The sequence below is a fragment of the Nycticebus coucang genome, chromosome 12, assembly GCF_027406575.1.
Source record: "Nycticebus coucang isolate mNycCou1 chromosome 12, mNycCou1.pri, whole genome shotgun sequence".
NCBI lineage: Eukaryota > Metazoa > Chordata > Mammalia > Primates > Lorisidae > Nycticebus > Nycticebus coucang.
In genome coordinates this window covers 37,386,375-37,407,621 of record NC_069791.1, presented here as the reverse complement: position 1 = coordinate 37,407,621, position 21,247 = coordinate 37,386,375, and the positions used below count along the sequence as shown (strand labels likewise).

The following is a 21,247-nucleotide window of genomic DNA, read 5'->3' as shown; positions in this document are numbered from 1 at the left end:
AGATCTGACACTTTGGTCATTCCCATTTATTTTACTCTGAACGAGTGCTTTTTATACAAATTTAGAATAATATATTAAATACAGTTATATATTGTAAAAGGTTTTGCTTTTATTTGAAATACCACATTTGCTGTGCCTTTTTTATTATATAAATTTTTCTCTGTGTGTGAATATGATTAACATACCTCTCCAAATTAAACTTACAAATCTATATCAACACATTATAGTTCAAAAAGTGTTTTGGGAAATGCCTGGTCCATGGACCAGGAGTTTGTTTTGTTATCTCAGCTTCATGTTTAAAAATCAGTGTAACTATACACTGAAAAATGTATATAGGTGTTATACATTTTTTCAATATAAGCAGTTGAGAAACTATTCTTACAGCCATCTCAGTTCACATTATCTGTTTCTAACTCCATGCCCTTGTAAGCCTCTGAGTTTATGATCCCTCATGTAGACACTGACCCACATTGATTTTTTTTTTCCAAACATTTCTTTTTTCTGTGTTTTCTATCACTTTTTCTCTTGTTTGTTTAAGGCCTATATTTTTGTTGAGCCAACCCCTTTTTAATACTTAGTACTCAAAAATTAACAATTCTTTAGTTGGAGTATATTATCTTGATAGGGAGAACAGGATTGTATTTGGAGAATTAATGATGACATGCATATATATGTAGCAGTAACTTAGGATAGGAACCTATTTATCTTATGTAAACATTTCTCAAATTTATAATTGTTAAAAGAAACCATACCTTTGATTTTTTTAAAAGATAAAACTACCACCTTTAATTCTATTCAGATATGGAAATTTAATTATGGAGCCAACAGTCAAGGAAAGTGTAAAAGTATGATAGCAACTAACTTCGCGAATTAGTGATATTATTGTTAAGTTGATCAGTAAGTAATTATTACGGTATTAACAGCAAGATTTATAGAATTCAAGTCTCTGAAAGTTTTTATTTGATATATAGATGAACATATCTAGATAAGCTTGTCAGTTTACTGTTAGAGCATGGTAGATGAAGTTTTTGTTAAAATTACATAGATTATTAACTATTTCACAAGATAGTTTGATTTCTAATTATACTTAAATTTTTAAGTAACTGATGCCCCCATGTGGTAAGAGATGCATTTTGCTTTTGTTTGTATTTGGAGAATGACTGTACTTTCATTTTTCTTTAATAAATTGGACATTAGTATTCACAAAGAAGCTGTTGACCAAGAGAAATAATTCAATTTTGTAAAGCTCATTGCCATAAAATTCACAGCCTTACCCTGCATTGTCTCAGAAGTGCATGTAACCAAGCACGTACAGTGAGACAAACCATTTGCGATTTAATTACAAATAGCATAGGGATTTTCTGATCTTGTATGTGATTTCTTAAAGTCTTTGTTTTTGTGTCTCAACATAGGTGATGTACAGTTCATTGATTATGAATATTCTGGATACAACTACCTGGCATATGATATTGGAAATCATTTCAATGAATTTGCAGGTAAAATCCAAGGCTTACCCAGTGGAGTAACTTATTTGACTCTGAAGTGATATTTTTAGAATTTTTTTTCTTTCTTTAAAGAAGATCAGCAGGAGCAACATTTTCCCACTCCTTGCTGACCTTTTTTCTTTATTTTTATTAAATACTGGGAAAAAGAGGAAATGATTAAAATTTCTTCCTTAATTGCCACCAAAAAATAATGGATAGGAGCAGCGGTTCTCAACCTGTGGGTCGCAAACCACGGGGACTGTATTAAAGGGCCGTGGCACTAGGAAGGTTGAGAATCACTGGATAGGAGGACAGAGTGATTGGGGCTTCTGTTCAGGTATGACATAGTGCAGAGTACTTCATAAATGTCATCTCTTTTTTTCCCCCACAACACACAGGTGTAATATTCCCAGTGTGCAGATGAGAAAAGTAATTCACTAAAGTCACTGTAAAGATTTGAACCTATACAAAAAAAAAGATTTGAATCTAATTTTTTATCATTTGAAAGCCTTTCCTGTTTCCATTGTAAACTTAGTCTTTTGGAACTTTAATTCACTTTAGCTCAGTAATTATTTTGTGTGTCTTTGTCTTTGAATATTGAAAAAATGGTCGTTTGTACCCCTAGTAGTGTATAACCACTTAATCTAGAAATCACTATTTTTTAATGTAAGTTGAGTTATTTTAAAATCCATGTTATGAGTGCATTTGGAAACATGAAATGCTCTAAAACTAAATATTAGGAAATTTGCTTGCATAGTTTATACTTAATAGGAATATTTCATTGTTAAGTTTGTGTTTGTATGTATTTATATGTTGAGATATTTTTATCTCAAGTACTTCAGATTTTTTGTCTCCGACTACTTCAGATACTGGGAAATAAGTTGGGGAAAAGTTTTAATTTACATGTTTCCAGTTGTTATTCTCCATCATGCTTACTAAATACATGCCATAGCCCCACCAATGTGCTGTATGTATTTTTATATATCTCATCTAGAGGAGGATAAACCTGCTGTGCATATTAAATGAGATATGTTAGTAATACAGATGGTCACTGCTGTGAATATGATCCCTCAGTGAGCTAAAACTTGAAAGTCAGGTAAGATTCGGATGTGCAAGTAGACAGGAAAGGAGGCTACTGTAGGAAAGGGAAACAAAAGTTCAAGATGAGTTACTTCAGGATATAAAATACAAGCGGGAGAGCAAAAGGTTATAGAGACTAATGGGGTAGATTTAGATTAGCTTGTGAAGGACCTTAAATACTAGGCAGAATAGTAGGAAGTTTGTTTTCTAGGTTTTTCAAACTATACAATTTTTCAAACCGTAGATCATGAAATCAGATTTGTGGGGTAATGATTTCTTTTTCTTAAGGACTGGAAAAGAATACAAATAGAAAATATCAGATTTACAAGATGTAACTGGGATAAATATTGTTTTGTGAAACTTAATATCGGTTGTTAGATGTATGTATAAGACCTTAATAAAAATTGTGTTTCTTTGTATTATGGTCAAAAAAGTTTTAGAGGCACCGTTCAGGTAATGCTCTAAGTGGTAGTGTGCCTAAGAATTTCATTAGGTGCTTATTAAAATGCAGATTTGGCATTTCTGATGTAGGTGGTTTTTTGAGGAAAAATTGAAGCAAAAGAACTGATTATGGTGATCAGTAGTAATGTGCCTTAGAATTTAAGCTGAAGCACAGAATGATTTGTTTTTTGTTAAAAAAATTCTGTTCATGGTGAGGATTATTAAGGTATCCTGAAGATTGTGTGTTTTAAAATCTTGAGTGTATTTTTTCCTCTGAAGGTGTGAGTGATGTAGACTATAGTCTCTATCCGGATAGAGAGCTGCAGAGTCAGTGGCTGCGTTCTTACCTCGAAGCCTACAAAGAGTATAAGGGCTTTGGGACCGAAGTTACTGAAAAGGAAGTAGAAAAACTCTTCATTCAAGTCAATCAGTTTGCATTGGTAAGTTTAAATGTAAAAAATGAAAAATTCTTAGTATAATTTTAAACATTTCTAAATTTTCACCATCTTATAAAATAGTTTCCCATTTTAAGTTTTGTGAATTTTTGTTCAAAATAATGAAAAAATGTTTATTTATAGTTTATGTTACTCCGTTACATTGCTTTTGAGGACAAAAATTTTATTTCATCTCCAGCTCTTAGAACAGTTTCTGGCCATCTGGTAGGTAATCAGTAATTACTTGTTTGGAAAATGGATTCTAGGTAGGGTTGAATTAATTTATAAAAGAGTTTCTTATATCCTAGTTCTACAGGTTATGAAAAACATATAATCAAAGACAGATTTATAGGAAATTAGGTTTTCCACAATATATTTAATCATTATATCTTAGTGTTATCATGATAAAAATAACTTATAAGAACCAGAAGAATTATTTTTTTTTGTGGCTTATCCACAAAAATAAATCCACATTTATTTTCTTTCATTTCTTATCATAAGCATTTATTTCCAGCTTCTTCGATGCATTAATGCTTTATTATTATTATTTTAAAGACCTATTTGTGTATTTATTGTTTAGAAATTATCTCATTTATCCTGAGAATAATATGATGCATTAAAATGAGCTTTCAACTAATGTGTTAGATAATTATAATATAATTTTTGTATAGTTGACACGGAATATTTGCTGTGTTGTCTTCACAAATGGACTCTAATGGTGGTTCACATGTATACTGTTTTTGTGGTCTTAAGAACAACATATTCCCAGAGTTACTCAGAATACATCTCAAGTAATAGGGTGTGCTGAAATATAACTTTACCTGTTGTTCTGATATCTATTTTCAGTAGAACTATTGGTTCAATTAATGGTATGCTATCCAGCTGGTCCTATGATGCCTGCTGTTTCTATTCTTTAAGCATTGCCTTAAAGTAGAGGAAATGGAGAGTTTTCTTTTTCATTAGGTCATTTAATGACCTTGGCGAATATTATTGCTGAAATTTATATTTTTTTCATGTATTCATTTAATTTCTCATATTCCTAGGCATTGAATTTGTTAATTTCCACATAAATTCTACACAGTTCCTAAATTCTAAGTCAATAGCCCCACTGTTTGCTCTTACAGAGCTGACTTGGATTCCCTTGCAGACTTTCAATGGTGTTTTAACACTATGTTTTGGGTACTGTGTTTGTATCTGTACATGGTGTGGAAAAAATACAATTCCTTCTGATTTGATCACTGTGTTGTTTATAAATAATCATTAATCAGATAGTAAGTACTTATTGCTACTCTACACCAGATAGATTGGAAGCTTAAAAATGGAATAAAACATAGTGCATTCTTTCAAACTGCTTGAAAGTTAGAAGGGCAAATGTACAAAATAACTGTCTGTGGTAAAATTTAATATCCATTCCAATATAAAATTTCTTAGCAAATTGGAATTAGAAGGGAACTTACTTAACCTGATTTAAAATAAAAAAGAATATCTCATGAAATGTGCAATAAATATATTCATAAAATGTCATATGTTCAGTAAATATGATTTAGCTAGAAAATGGTCTGATAGAAAATGGATAAAAGGCAATTGAGAGACATAAAACTTTTAAGACTTTTTTTTTTGAGACAGAGTATTACTATGTCACCCTTGGTAGAGTACTGTGGCACCACAGTTCACAGCAACCTCAAACTCTTGAGCTTAAGCAATTTTCTAGCCTCAGCCTCCCAAGTAGTGGGGGCTACAGGTGTCTGCCACAACACTGGGCTATTTTTTTGTTATTGTTGTAGTTGTCATTGTTGTTTGGCAGGCCTGGGCCAGGTTCGAACCTACCAGCTCTGGTGTAGGTATATGTGGCTGGCACCCTAGCCACTGAGCTACAAGCGGCGAGCCTTAAGACTTTTTTCATAATATTCCTAAATAATTTAGCATGTCCTCTGAATTTACATTATGCTTAGTTTTTACATAAGGTTATGTACAGTAAGTTTATTATACATTGAGGTTTTGATACCAATTTTCATTCTTCCTCATTAAGAAGACATTAAAAACCCTATTTATTGGGGTGTTGCTTATGGCTCAGTGAGTAGGGCACTGGCCCCATATACTGAGGGAGGTGGGTTCAAACCCAGCCCTGTCCAAACTGCAACAAAAAAATAGCTGGGTGTTGTGGCGGGCACCTGTAGTCCGAGCCACTCGGGAGGCTGAGGCAGGAGAATTGCCTAGACCCAGGAGTTGGAGGTTGCTGTGAGCTGTGATGCCATTGCACTCTACCGAGGATAATAAAGTGACACTGTCTCTACAAAAAACAATCAAACCAACCAACCCTGTTTATTAAGCCATTTTTTTCCTGAACCCTTTATCAAAATTTTGCTGATTCTTTGTGGTATGCTTTTTTTGCCTTTTCTAAGATGTGTGACTTTCTTGCATCAGGCCTTATATTGCTACCTTCAGAATAGAAAGAATATATCAGAACTTAGCAGAATACTCACACATGGCTTCGCCAGTCCCTCTCACTGAGATTGTCCACTTTCCTTTTGATATATCTGTCTGTCTTTCTTTTCTAAGACTTTTGTAGCTTCTCTTTAGCCAGTTTTACCTTTCTTTCTTACCAACTTTTAATTTTTTGAATGAATGAATAAATAATTGGGAATGCAGGGTGACAATAGCAGCAAACCGTCAGTCTTTGTTCTTTATCATCCTTCATTTACTCCGGCCACTGCAGTCTGCTTTTTCCCTCACTACTACCAATAATGACATAATTGCTAAGTCCAATTTAAACTTTTCTGTCCTTATCTTTATCTATCCAGGGCATTTGACAGTATTTACCACTGATTTTAAAATTTTCTCTTTATTGACTTTTGCGTCATAATTCTGTTGTAAAAATAAGGAGATAGTCAAAGTGTGGTTTCACAAATCACAGTTAATTATCATACAAAGACATTTTCCCCCTTTTAGGTTCACAGTGCTTAAGCAAGTGAAGAATAATTTGAACAAATTTCACAGGGAATATACTTGGTACATTAACCACGTAGCAAGTGAGTTCCAAAATTATTAAAGTCAAGTTCAATGAAGATGAAAACAGGCTTCTGGGGAACATAAGTCTAATTAAAGATGGAGATATGCCATTTTGTGAGCAGTTTCTTGGGAGAGAAACTGGCTTGACCAGCATAGAGGAGAGTCATGAAGATACCTGAGGGCTCTCAGTGCTGGTAAAGTTGAGCAAGGCTTCAAAGCTCCAAGGCCTGTTGAGACCTGAGTGCTGTTTCAAGAAATGAGTGACAGAATGCAGCCTGTCATAGCTGCAATTGCCTACATGTCTCAAAATGCCAAACTCTTAAGTTTGTGTGTATTTTGAAGTCCACTAGTTAAGGTCAGTAACTTATATATGAGGTCTGAAAAGATATGACATAACATTCTTGAGAGGAGGGGGAGTTTCCTCCAAGTTCTTAATATATGGGCTCTGATGAGACAAGACGTCACATTCTCAGAGGAAGGGCTAAGACACTCCAAGTTCTTAGTACAGCAAATCATATATCATTTACGTAGCAAACTAAATGTTTTGAATCATTTCAGAGTTACACAAGTTCTTCCTTGGTTCTTCTCTTTTAGTTCGTTTCTGCTCCATCTCTTCATTTGGTTCTTGTTTCCTCCTCCTAGCTCTCTTACATGTTAGTTGGTGTTCTGGTTTGGGGCTACCACCTCCTTTTATTTTATATTACGTTCATCGAATGATCAAGGATTGACCACCACGTGTTCTCACCTGAGTTTTATTTTGTGCACTGTGTCTTCTACTTCATTATGTACTCTCTGTTTACCTATCTTGACTTAATTAAAAGTACGTTTGGTTCAGTTGTTACATTCCAAAATGGGAATATTTTTTCTTGTGTGTCCCTGTCCTTCATCATCTCATTTTTGGTTTCCAAGTTCTGTTCTCCTTGGTTTCTCAAATATTCTCAATTTCAAGCCTTTCTCCTTAATTCTGTGACCTTTGATTAAGGCCTAATCTCTTGCCTCCATTAGCCTTTGCTAGTCTCTTTGCCTCTAGTTTTTTTTGTGTTTAATTCATGCTATAAAAAAGTGATCTTGTCTAGTAATTAGAACCTTGTTTGTGAATCTGATTGTGTCACTTTCCTATGGCTTCCCATGACCTACATAATGAAATGTAAGTGAGAGCATCTACGAAGTCTTATTTCCCCTGTGTTTCCCATCTCGTACTTTTACTCTAGTAAAGGCATCTTCTTTTTGGATACTCTGTGGTATTTCATGCCTATGTACTTTTTGCGTAGGTTATTCCTTCTACCTGAAATATCCTTTTCCCTGCATCCCTTGGCAGATGCCTCTTGTTCTTGATGGACATGTCTTAAATACTGTTGTTCCCTTCTCTCTAGACGACTCCTTCTCTGTTAATTTGTTATTAAGAACACAATGCACATTATAAAGCTGCTTTGGTAAGGGTAAAAACAGGTCTAAAGAAGATCGATGTATACATGTTTTTATTATTTATTTATTTATTTTTGAGACAGAGCCTCAAACTGTTGCCCTGGGTATAGTGCCGTGGCGTCACAGCTCATAGCAACCTCCAACTCCTGGGTTTAAGCGATTCTCTTCCCTCAGCCTCCCAAGTAGCTGGGACTACAGGCACCCGCCACAACGCCCAGCTATTTTTTGGTTGTAGTTGTCATTGTTGTTTGGCAGGCCTGGGCTGGATTTGAACCTGCCAGCTCTGGTGTATGTGGCTGGTGCCTTAGACGCTTGCGCTACAGGCACTGAACCTATATACGTGTTTTTAAATAAGTTCTTAGTAAACATCTATTGCTCAGGGCATGATCCAGACTTATAAAAATTCTAAGATTTTACCTGTTACTGATTTTTAATTAATGTTGAGATTGTGGCAAACAAAAGTAGGCATTATAAAACCAAACATAATGTACATAATGGCTTCTTTAAGCTTTGAGGAACATTTGGACATGTTACATGAGGACTTAGGACTTTTTAAGGTAAAATACTAAGAGTTACAGGGAGGATTTTTCTGAAAACAGTTTGGGGATTTATTTTTTATTTTTCACTCATGTAAAGCTTTCAGGTGGGGTGAGTAGCCCAGAAATTAAAATGCCCTTTAACAGAGAGACTCCTACATATGTTACTTATAAATGTGAGAGAAACGGTATGATATAAGTAAATGACACAATGTATTATTTTACTTGGACTTACTTATTCTTTTGGGGAATGTAAATGACAAATGGGATGTTTCTTGCCTTTTCATGTATTTAGAGTCTAATGTTACATATAACTATTTCATTTTTCACTCTATAAAAATTGTTACCTACCAAAATGAGATTTTTGTGAGGTTTTATGTTTAATCTTTCTCTACTATAGAATCATTTAGCTAATTTATATCACTATATAAACAAATACTGATTGAGAAATACAGTTACCAACTCTTCTTGAAAATGGTGAGAAGAGGCCTGGCTCATTGATTCACACCTATAATCCAAACACTCTACAAGATGGAGAATCGCTTAAAGCCAGGAGTTTGAGACCAGCCTGAGCAATATAGCGAAATCCTGTCTTCACAAAAGGCAGAAAACATAGACAACTATGGTGGCACATGCCTGTAGTCACAGCTACTGGAAAGGCTGAGGCAGGAGAATCACTTAAGTCTGGAAGTTTGAGGTTGCTGTGAGCTATGATAATGTCACTGAACTCTTAACTGGTGCAACAGAGCAAGACCCTTCCTCACCAAAACAAAACAAAATAAAAACCCCCCAAAAGAAAGAAAATGGTGAGAAGAGCTTGGTTGATGTGTATTTAAAATGTACAATGACCCCTAATTTCTCAGTTTTTTCTATTCCGGAACAAATACAGTAGGAAGAAGAGATTAGAGTACCATCCACAGATGATTTTATGTCACTTAAAATATGTAAAAGTGATTCAGACAAAGAGTTCTTAAATTTTTTGCTCTTTCCTTTACACTTTAAAAATTTTTGAGACCTCTGTGAGCTTTTGTTTATTTGAATTAATCTGTATTTACTAAGTTAGAAATGAAAACAAAATTCAAAATATTTATTAAATGTATATTTAAAAATCTCATTGTATGTTGACATAAATGCTATTTTTTAAAGTGAAAATAACTGTCTTCTTCTTTTTTTTTTTTTTTTTGTAGAGACAGAGTCTCACTTTATGGCCCTCGGTAGAATGCCGTGGCCTCACACAGCTCACAGCAACCTCCAACTCCTGGGCTTAAGCGATTCTCTTGCCTCAGCCTCCCGAGTAGCTGGGACTACAGGCGCCCGCCACAACGCCTGGCTATTTTTTGGTTGCAGTTTGGTGGGGGCCGGGTTTGAACCCACCACCCTTGGTATATGGGGCCGGCACCTTACCGACTGAGCCACAGGCGCCGCCCGAAAATAACTGTCTTCTAAAACAAACAATTTATTGAGAAAAATGGCATTATATCCACTTCTACTGATTTCTTTAATGTCTGGCTTAATAGAAGATAGCTGGATTCTTTTTTTTTTTCATTTTCAATTAATAGGGTATATACAATTAGAATGTATAGTGTGCATTTGTAAGGTAAAGTCTTAAGTTTGTAGTTGTGTCCTTAACCAGGAAGTGTGTCATACACCCACAAATGGTTCCCACTGGGAAGGAACTCAGAGATCCCCCTGCTGCCTCCTCCCATCTTGGATTTAATTGAGTTTTTATCTCATGTGAGCATGTTATCATTAATCTGCAAGGTTCAAATTAGTATAGTACATGCAATGATAGCTAGATTCTTACATCTGCTCTGCATTTTATCTTTTGCAATAATAATTGTTTGGGTTGAAGTCTATAAAAAAATCAGCTTCACATACATATGTTAGAAAAGAAAAGTATTTTGCCTTTTCATATAATTGTGGATATTCTTTTTTGATACTATACCACAACTCAACAAGTGATAGTTTCTTAAAGGTTACTTGATCTGAATGTATGATCTGAATGTATGATCTGAACATACCAATTAACGTTTTACTCTGTTTTACATTAAAAGCCATTTGCTTATCTTGCACTTTTAATGATTTTATAATTTTAACATTATTAATTACTTGGGAATTTTGATTTATTGAGTTGTGTAGACATCTCAAACATTGACACATCTCTGTATGATACCAAAAGATTTGATATCACCACCCGTGTCATCCGAAAGCTTATAGCACTATATTGAGAAACTGTTAAGCTCACAGAATCAAATACAACTTTTCTCAAGTTCTAATTTTAGGGTGAAAACTTAAAATTTATCTTGGCAACAAATACTGTCAGTTATTTTCATTGAAATGACAAGTTATCTTTTTTATATTTGAGAAAATGTCTGCCAAATACCCAGTCTGATAACTCTAGTTTGTGTATCACTTTTTTCAAGTAAAAATGGTGTTCCATTAAAAATGTGCAAATTCAACTCAACTCAATTACCCAAGTGTTTTTTCTGAGACAACCATTTTACGTGTTAGACATGCTTTTGTGTACTTTCTATTTTTGTCACATAGAATATTAGAACGGCATGTACTCAACTGTAGAAATTTGATAAAATTAATAGTTTTAATGGCTTCACAAAAGATATTTTTCAGTGAGACTAGCTTTTTACTCTTAAGTGTGTGATAGAGAATAAGACCATTGTACTAGTGCACTTGCTGCTACTGCCTTGGCCTACGTTAAGCTACCCGTAGTGTCACTCACTATTGTTTTTGAACCATCAATGTGTATGTTAACATAATCAGAAATGGAGGTAAAATATTTGTAATATTATGAAAATAGTTTTTCAGCAGTCACCTTTGGATTCATGGACTAGTTTTAAGAATCTCTGATTTGGATTTTTAAAAGTAGGAAGTTGTTGTCTAATCTCATAATTAATTTCTCAATTCCTGAAATACTTTCTTAGGAGAAGGAAGACCATTTTCAAAAATAACATTTTTATCATTCCAGTGTCATATAATAACAATTCCTAATATTCTGTTGACTGCTTAGTATATGCCAGATGTAGATACTATTAACCTACATTTTACAGACGAGGAAACAAACACACAGGTTAAGTTATTCAAATCCATACTGTAGAGCCTAGCTTATTTTTTTTTTTAAACCATTATGCGTTGGGCCTCCCATTTGATCCTGTACTCCCGTTACTAGGTATCTACCAGAAGAAAAAAACTGTTTTACTATTAGAACATTGACACCCAAATGTTTATAGCAGCTCAATTCACAATTGCAAAGATGTGGAAACAAATAAAGTGCCCATCAACTCGTGAATGGATGAATGAACTATGGTATATGTATATCATGGAATACTATTCAGCCATAGAAAACAGTGGAGACTTTGCATATATTTTTTTTTTAGACAGTCTTTGTTGCCCTCAGTAGAGTGCCGTGGCATTATAACTCATAGCAACCTCAAACTTGGGCTCAAGTGATTCTTTTGCCTCAGTCTCTCCAGTAGCTGGGACTATGGTCGTCGGCCACAATGCCTGCCTATTTTTAGAGGTGGGGTCTTGCTCTGGCTCAGGCTGATCTTGAACCTGTGAGCTCAGGCAGTCCACCCATCTAGGTCTCCCAGAGTGCTGGGATTACAGGCATGAACCACCTCGCCCAGCCAAAGACTGCATCTTTTGTATTTACCTGGTTGGATTTGGAAAACATTCTCCTAAGTAAAATATCTCAAAAATGGAAAAACAAGGATCCTATGTACGTACTAATTTGGAAATAGTAGATAAATAACTACAGGCCTACATGAGAAGAACAACTAAATTCAAGAAGAGGGAGGACAGAGGGGGTTTGGTAAGTTCCCACTGATCAGTACAATGTAGGGGTATATGGCATACTTGCTGGGTGAGGGACTGAACTACAACTCATGACTTTGGACTTTACCTTTACAAACGTAAAGGATATGAACTAATCATATGTATCCTCCTGTTAACCTTCCCCCCTCAAAAGAGCACAGATCACCATAGCATATATAATAATGGAAGAATTTAACTTACTGTGAGGAGTACCAAAATGTGACACAGAGACAAAAAATAAGCACATGATATTGAAAAAGTGGTGCTGATAGACTTGCTTCAGTGTTGCCACAGGCCTAAAATTCGTAAAAATGAAACATCTGTGAAGTAGAATAAAGCAAACCACAATTAAAAAGAAACCATTATATTTCATACATGTGACTTTACCTGTCTCCTCTTTATTGCATTGTTTGTTTTTTCTATACTTGTGTTTGATAGGAAATTACATATCTTGCTAGTCATTTGTTTTTCTTTTAAAGAGACAGAATCTTGCTATGTTGCCCAGGCTTGCCTGAAACTCCTTTGCCTTAAGTGATCTTTCTACTCTGCCGCCTGAGGAGCTCTGTTAGTGATACTTTTGGGGACGATAAAAACAAAGTACAGTAGTCCTTTTAAATATAGAGATCTTCATAGCAGCATACTTTTGAAACTAAGATCTTGGCTCACGCCTGTAATCCTAGCACTATGGGAGGCCGAGGCAGGTGGATTTCCCTGAGCTCACAGGTTCAAGACCATCCTGAGCAAGAATAAGATCCTATCTCTATAAATAGACAGGTTTTGTGGCGGGTGCCTGTAGTCTTAGCTACTTGGGAGGCTGAGGCAAGAGAATCATTTGAGCCCAAGAGTTTGAGGTTGCTGTGAGCTATGACGCCATGACACTCTACGAAGGGTGACATGGTAAGACTCTGTCTCAAAAAAAAAAGAAAAATTTTTTCTAATATATATATTTTTACATATTATTTCTGTTAAATCTTGAAAAAATCTTATATAGAATATAGAATAATACTTTTCCCCTCTGAAAAAGGATATATCTGACACTAAAACCTTGACTTTTTAAAGATTGCAAAGGGAGTTAGTGATAGAGCCTGAACTTAAACTTTTATGCTGTGTAACTCAGATTAAGAATTCTTTCTGGTATACTGTGTTGCTTCACCTACCATAGCTTTTTTAAAGTACCAGGGCCACAGCTGTTGAATACATTTTTCTTAGAGACCTTTTGTCTCACTATTACTGTTGGCTATAGTGAGGATAGCTGAAACAAAGACCTATCTTTAAGACTATTTTTTTTTTTTATATTGAGAGTAATTCTAGTTAGAATAGTTAATATTTCTTGGGAAGTGAAATCCTATTAATGGTATCAGAATTACAGCAAGTAGATTGTAAAGCACACACAACTATTTTATACTAACTAATTTCATAGTAATTTCCCTTGAAGTCCGAAACTCATTTTTTTCTGACACAAGTAAAATTGTGTTATTTTATATTGTGGTTGTCTGTGCAGAATTGAGCCAATAAAATTGTTTTCAGATGTTTGTCATCCCTATGAATATTTTTCACATTTAAATATATTTATTGTTTTTGAGATCAGGATTTTCTTTTTTACTTATATTTTTATGTAAGAAACAAAAGTCTTGGCTTGGCACCTGTAGCTCAGTGGTTATGGCGCCAGCCACATACACCAAGGGTGATGGTTTCAAACCCGGCCCCAGGCCAGCTAAAACAACTGCAACAAAAAAATAGCTGGGTGTTATGGTGGGCGCCTGTAGTCCCAGCTACTTGGGAGGCTGAGGCAAGAGAATCGTTTAAGTCCAAGAGTTTGAGGTTGCTGTGAGCTGTGCTGCCATGGCACTCTACTGAGGGTGACATAGTGAGACACGGTCTCAAAAAAAAAAAAAAAAAGAAAGAAAGAAACAAAAGCCTTTGATAACAGGCCGTTATCAATTTTAGAAAGCCCGTTAACAATTTTAAGCATGAAAACCCTTAACCGATATTTATCAGTGATGATGCTAATAATCTTTATACAAAGCAGGTCACAGGAATTGGGCTATATTTTTAAATGATTATAATTTATCCTAGCTCTTCTGGGGTGAACAGAAGTGATCTAGAGTCATCTAGATACTGTACATTTCAGTATGATCTGTGTTTTAGATATTTTATATGAAAAGAGAGCAGCAAGGCAATGTCATGTATGATTGATGAAGAGGATAGAATTAACAGTTTGATACTTGTTTTACAAAGAAATGAATTATCATAATTATCATTTTTCTTCCTTCCTTTTAAGGCTTCTCATTTCTTTTGGGGATTGTGGGCTTTGATACAAGCCAAATACTCTACGATTGAGTTTGATTTCCTAGGGTAAGTTAAATTTTATGTATATGTATCATATTCATCTCTACTCTTATTTGGATTAACATTTAGAACTCACAGGGAAGATTGCAGTTATTAATTTCAGCCAAATATTGTAAATGTTGCATCCATTTAGTAAAATGGTCTGTGAAGAAATCTGCTTTAAGGTAAGTGCTTTCATTATTAGAAAAGGGTCCAGTAGGTGGTGCAATAAACTAAAAAGACATCTTTTGAAAATCTTAAATTTTTGAAAAACTAGCTTAGAAGAATGAATGGAAATTAAGGGAGGATTCGGTTTTTCAGCTTTGACTAATGTTGTTGTTACTCTCTTTTTTCATTAGGTATGCAATTGTTCGTTTTAACCAGTACTTTAAAATGAAGCCAGAGGTTACTGCATTAAAAGTGCCTGAGTAAAGAAGAGATTCAATTATTCTCAAGTAGCTGAGCAGTGCTTGTGAATCTTTTCTTAAGAAATTCCAAAAAGCCAATATTTGTTAAAATTCTGTTATTTAATTGGTTATTTTGCTTTACAAATTATGCCTCTAAGCAATCTATTTTTTACATGGACTGATGTCAAGAAATATACCTATTGTTATCAGTATGTGGTGGATTAAAAATTTGTTAAATCTACAAAGGTATAAAGATATCAGTTTAACCTTTGTTTGATAATTTAATCTATGTTATATGTGAATTATTTATTATAAATTTAACATTCTGTGACTGCTTTATCTGTTTGAGTGTAAGCGACGAAAATGTTCCAGAGAAATTTTTAAATGTTTTACTTTAATAAGATTAATTTTAGTAAACATTTCTAGTTGTTCATTGTAACCGATTTATCTTGATGCACTGTAAGTAAAAGGAATCATTTACTCTTGAAATGCGACTGATGTAGATAACTTAGGATGTTCATATAAAAATACCTGTTTAGAAGGGTAAAATACATACACTGTCTCTGTTGGTGGTACATCTTATTAAAATGAATATTAGAAAGCATTTCTTTTTGAGGGAATATGACTTAGCATTACCCCTCTCTCTACATAGTCTGGCAGTATAAATACAAATATTTACCATATAATCCTGGAATAAGTATGAATTAATGCTACCAAAATCTGTATTAAATAATGTTTGAAATGCTAAATATGGTCATTATAGTAACTAGTTTTAGTTTTTAAAATTTTACTATATCAAATTGTTTCTAATCAAAAATTTTGTTTTACTTAATTGAGATAGTGTACGTTTTTAATTATTAGTCTCTAGTATTGTTAGTTTTTGAAACAAATATATAAAATGAATCATACTTGGAAATAAGAAATTATCATTTAGATTAATTCTTTTTTATCTATCCAGGTTCATTCCTTATAGTTTATGTTTTAGTTTGGTTTCATGTCTAGCAAATGTTTGCTTGATACACTTAAGTTCAGTGTAATATGTTGAGGCAATTAAAAGGATTAAATAAGAAATATTTAGGACATTGATCTTATATACTTAAAATCTGACAAATGTGAATTAAGCATAGTCATGGTAGGAGGGCTTCTGTTTGATTTTTCTTGTTTTTGTTGAAGTGTATTTTTTTATTTTGTTTGGGGGTGAGAAACGCAGTTATATGGGTTAGGCTTCGAGGTCTGAAGTCTGGTGTGTATAGTTGAGCAGTCATGGTTAACTTAGAAAATTGGTCTGAGAAGCTTTGCACTTTGGTCACATAAGTGCGCATGTACAAAGTTGGCTTACTAGATCAAAATTTGCAGCTACAAATTATCTGAGAAATCTTCTGAGGGGTGTGATGTATTATTCCAAATGACTTATATTCTCAAATGCTTTAAAATACTTGGGTTATCTCAAGATGTTTAAAGCTAATAAAATAAGTAGAAACACTTAAAGGCCAGCAAATGGTGAATTCTAGTTACATAAAAAGAACCTAAAAATGTGTTTGTGTCTATAACAGTGTTAGACCAACATTTAGTTTCTACCTCCCCAATGTTATAAATGTTCATTTTTGTTTTTGTAAATCCTATTACTGTAAGCAATAGAGTTTGCCTAGTTGATTAAATTAATGGAACCAATTAAATAATTAGTAGCTTTTTATAATACTAGGGTAAACTTGAAAAATTGTTTTTGGTGGAATTTTTATCTATGGTTGGAACATTTTCATAGAATGATGAATAATTAATACTCTTGAATTTTTTTTTTCTTTCTGCCTTCTAAAGTGCAGCAGTATGTATCTGTAGAATTGTGGGAGGAGCTAAGATAATTTTTCTTCCTTCCTCCATGTTCTTCAAACTATTTGGAATAGAGATTCACTGAACCATTGCTGACAGACCATGCATAGCTTCGAGCTGTGACACTTTTGTGGTTTAGAGAGGTTCATATAGAAGTGAATGTAACCAGGAAAAAAGGCACTCATGTTAGCTCCAGGAGTGTGCAGTGGATCTTGGGAACAAGTAAGATATTTAATGTATAGCCCCCACTCTTTTGGCTAGATTTTGAGTGTTGTGATGCTTCTACTTCCTGTATAGGTTTTTAGGATCTTCATGCAGGCTAGCAATAGGGTTCAAATTGTTACCCTTTATATTGACCATTTAAGAGATTGTAAAGGAGGGTAAACCTCAACAGTGCTCTAAAATCAGCTCTCTAAAATTTGTCCAGTGGCTTGCTGAGATATCTGTTGCCTTTTTTATGTTAAGCTGAGGAACTTGAATGCCTTACCCAGTCAACTGGTAGTAAACTTATTTTGTATATATGAAAATGGCTGTGAGAAGTGGCATTCATGTATATTCAATGTTAGTAGACCACAGTGGCCTGGATGCTTTAATGAGCAAAATTCCACAATTTCTTTCTTTCTTTTTTTTTCCTTTCATATTTTTATGATCTTACCTGACCAGTGATGATTTTTTCCCTCCTAACCCCATGCTACTACCATTTCTGGATATCTAAGAGATGTGGTAGTAAGTTATACTGTTCACATGATCGCCTGAGATCAATATGAGCACAAAATTCATCAACTAGGTCTGCCTGGAATGTATATAAAACAGTGTAAATAAAAATTTGTAAATTAGTGTGGATTGTATCTTGCATATGAGATTGTGTATTGTTTTGCATTCTCTCCCCTTTTGTAGAATTTTTTTCTGTAAGGAAATGATCTAGCTTATTGGTTGTAGACTGGAAATAGCCAACAGTTTGGACTACACAGTGAAATCACAAGACCTGGACATAGGGTTTATTGGCTTTGGTTAATGTTAGTACTTATTTATTTAGCCTCTCAGTGCCTAATAAGACTTTTCTTCATTTTTTAGTCAGCTTTTATTTTTTGTGAGGTATGACTCCTGAAAGCAGTGTATTTATACACTGTTACATTAATAGAGCTCCACTCTTTGAGTCATGAGTCTGTGCTAAAGGAAATTAAAAATATAATTTAATGGTTGTAAACCGAAGTATTATCTTTTCCCATTTCAGGGTTGTTAACAATTTCCTATAAAAAAGTCTTGAAATTTTATATATCTCAGTATATGTCTAAATCCCACGCATTCAAAAGATAGGACAAATAATAGCTTTTAGTTTATCTTAAGCGTATCTCAGATGAGTTCTCTAAATTTAAAGTTGTTCATTATTGGAATGTAAAAGACAGAAAAGACATAGATAATCTTTTAATGACAACTATTTCTAGTTTTTGCTGAACGAAAAATATTTGATGTCATATGTACAAGTCACTAAAATTTCCACATTTAAAGAAAAAGAAGTTCCCCCAAACTCGCAAAAGTTAAAAGCCTTCACTTTTAAAATGATACAGATATTTCCTTTTTACATTATACAGAAGCTTTCTATATCATTTTATGAATTGTTTTTTGCATGTTGTAAATGAAAATATGATCAGTTTCATTTTCTGCTTTAGATTGCTTTTAATAACATACTGCATTCCAAAGTTACATGGACTTAGGCTTTTACTAATCAGTCATTGAATGGATAGACAAAGTTAACAGTGGTTTATGCTAGGAGAATTTTGTTATTGGAAGCAGCTTGCCCTACTTTACACAGAAGGGAAATGCTAGTAATTATTATGCACAGAAAAAAAAGAATCATAAGTATGTGGTAAAGCAGCTTTATCCTTATTTCAAAATTGATCTGCTTTATTTTTTTTTTTTTTCATTAGATTTTAGAATGTTCTTTTACTGGGGATTTAGTTACATATTAAGGCCATTGGTTTTGATTCTTTTTAAAAAGAAGACATTATATTAAACCACCCTTTTTTCTTTTTTATACCACTGTGTGTCATTACAGTGTCATGTCTTGGGTGTGATGTCTTTGAACAGAAAAGTGTACCAATTATTTTAAATGAATTTTCCTCCGTCTTTGAAGCTCAGTCTATAAATGTGTTGCTATAAAAGAAAATACTTGGCTTTGTATTACTTAAATATTTGAAAATGAAATTAAGAGGATATATTACATAGTGCATTAGATTTTTCTGAACAGAGTTTTTATGCTATAAATTTTCTGGATTATAATTTGAAATGAAATGAATATCTGAACTATTTGCATGGAAAAAATAATGATAGTGCTTATAAGCACTATAAACTTTTTTGAGTTTGAGGCATCCAAAATTCAAGTTTTTAGTTCATTTTTCTCCTGAAATTTCCTTTGTCTTTTCTGTACTTTATGAACTTGCTATATTACCGATGTTATAAAACAGCAGGGTTAAAGGATTCATTCTGAATCCTATACCTTTTCTAGTTATGAAAAAATTACTTTCTAAAATATTCTTAATTTCATTTTCATTAATTAACATATTATCCATTAATGGTATTTTGAATACCATTAATCATTTTAATAAAACGCCTCTGTTTGCAAAAATTGAAAACACTACATGTTCTATTTGAACAGATTAGTGAAGAATAAGAAGAAAACTAACTGATTGGAATTGTTGGCATTCCATTAGTTGAATTTAAAAACTCAGAATGAGGGAACTTTCAGAGATAGGTTGAAACCCAATGGTGTCCATGTAAACTAGATCCTGTGGCCTAGAAAAGACCCCCAAAAGCAGTAGAGGAGATGAGAGTGTCAACTTGCCATGATTGTGGTTGTGGTTGTGGTTGTGGTGTGCTTGCTACTTAATTATAGGTAGTGACACACTGAAATTTCTATTGTCCAGTGATCCAAAGTAGTTTCCTATATTTACCTGTATTAAAGTAACTATAAATTAATGTTTTTGCAGATAGGAAACTTTCTGGTTGTACTCTTTAGGAGCTTTTGTATAGCTGGATAAGTTTCCATGATAAGAAGTATTTGATTTTTAAAATAAAAACTGTGATTATAAGGAAGAAGACATGGCATTATTCTATATGTTTAAATGGTAATGTCCTTATTCACTTTCAGAAGAAAAAATGAAATGAATAACTGTCAGTGCATTAGCTATATGTTGAATTGGGAAAGTGTGGCATAAAGCTTAAATTTGTGTTTATCAAATGTGAACCATAGTAGTTTAATGCTGCTTTGTATATACTGTAAGTGCTACAAATAGTCACAGCACTGAAAATGTATTGATACCTCTCAAATGAATGCAATTTTTGATGTAGGTGTTTTGACATGCCTCAGAAAGTATCTGAGTGTCTGAGAATTTGTTAATCTGTTTAGTAATGAAGATACTTCCTGTTTTTTTTTGTTTCATATTTTCATGTTTAGAATTTAATTTTTACTACTGTTAATTTAAGTAAAATTTGTTTTGTGGGTAAAATGGGGTTGCCAGTGAAGAAAATTAAGAGTAGCCTCATTCATGTAACTGCTTAAGTAAAAATACATTTTTGGTATGTGTTCACAAACTTAATGAAGCGGTTTGTATTTCTGTTTAAATATAAGTGATGTTTAGGCTTTATTTCTGTTTCATTAGGCTTTTTGCCATTGATTAAATGAAGGAATGTATCTTTTTGAAGAGATTTATATTCTGTAAATAAAAATTGATTGTAACAATAAAGTTGGGTTCTAACTACAGTGTACCCATAAATTTTATTGTTCAACTTTTAAGGTTTTCCTTTTGTAGAATATCTGGAAATAAGACTTTTCAAAGTTAATGTATGAATGTGACTATATATTTGGAGTGATTCTTTAAATTTTAATTCTAAATTCTAATTTTTCTGGTTTATAATATACTGTTAAAACATTTTGAAAAATGTTTGCTTTTGAAAATTTGGTTGAGATGAGTATATGTAATATTACATAACTTAAAAACAAATTCTGTTTAGTTTAAAAATTCATTTTTCTTCTAATAGTAGTATCTTCACTATTTTTAGAACTGGAGGTGGGAGACATAGTTGAATAAAGATGTTGTCTAGGACTTAGCATCTTACAGTTTGGCAGGGAGAATTCATTCAACCAACAAACTTTTCTTTTTTTTTAATTTCAGAGTATTAGAGGGGTATAAATGTTTTGGCTGCATAAATTGCTTTTGTTAGATTGAGTCAAAGTTAAATGTTTGCCCATCACCCAGGTAGTGTTGAATCCATTAGGTATGATTTTACCTGTCTTCCCCTCCCCCTCCGACATGCTTGATTTCCATTGAATTTTACTTCCGTATGTGCACATGAGCATTGATTGATTAGTTCCAATGTAATAGTGAGTACATGGTTTTTGTTTTTTTTTTTTTTACCAAACTTCACTTAGGAGGATGGTTACAGTT

At 33.4% G+C, this 21,247-nt stretch overlaps 1 protein-coding gene across 1 annotated transcript in view; it reads left to right on the top strand.

Annotated features, from left to right (window-relative positions):
* ETNK1 (ethanolamine kinase 1) overlaps window positions 1–20,562 on the top strand; it is a 59,472-nt gene extending 38,910 nt beyond the window's left edge. Inside the window, exons 5-8 of the mRNA XM_053555755.1 lie at window positions 1,413–1,496; window positions 3,285–3,445; window positions 14,522–14,595; window positions 14,928–20,562. Coding sequence (XP_053411730.1) covers window positions 1,413–1,496; window positions 3,285–3,445; window positions 14,522–14,595; window positions 14,928–15,000 — 392 coding nt within the window. The 3' untranslated portion in view covers window positions 15,001–20,562. The remainder of the gene's footprint in view (window positions 1–1,412; window positions 1,497–3,284; window positions 3,446–14,521; window positions 14,596–14,927) is intronic.
* Window positions 20,563–21,247: the final 685 nt, after the last annotated feature.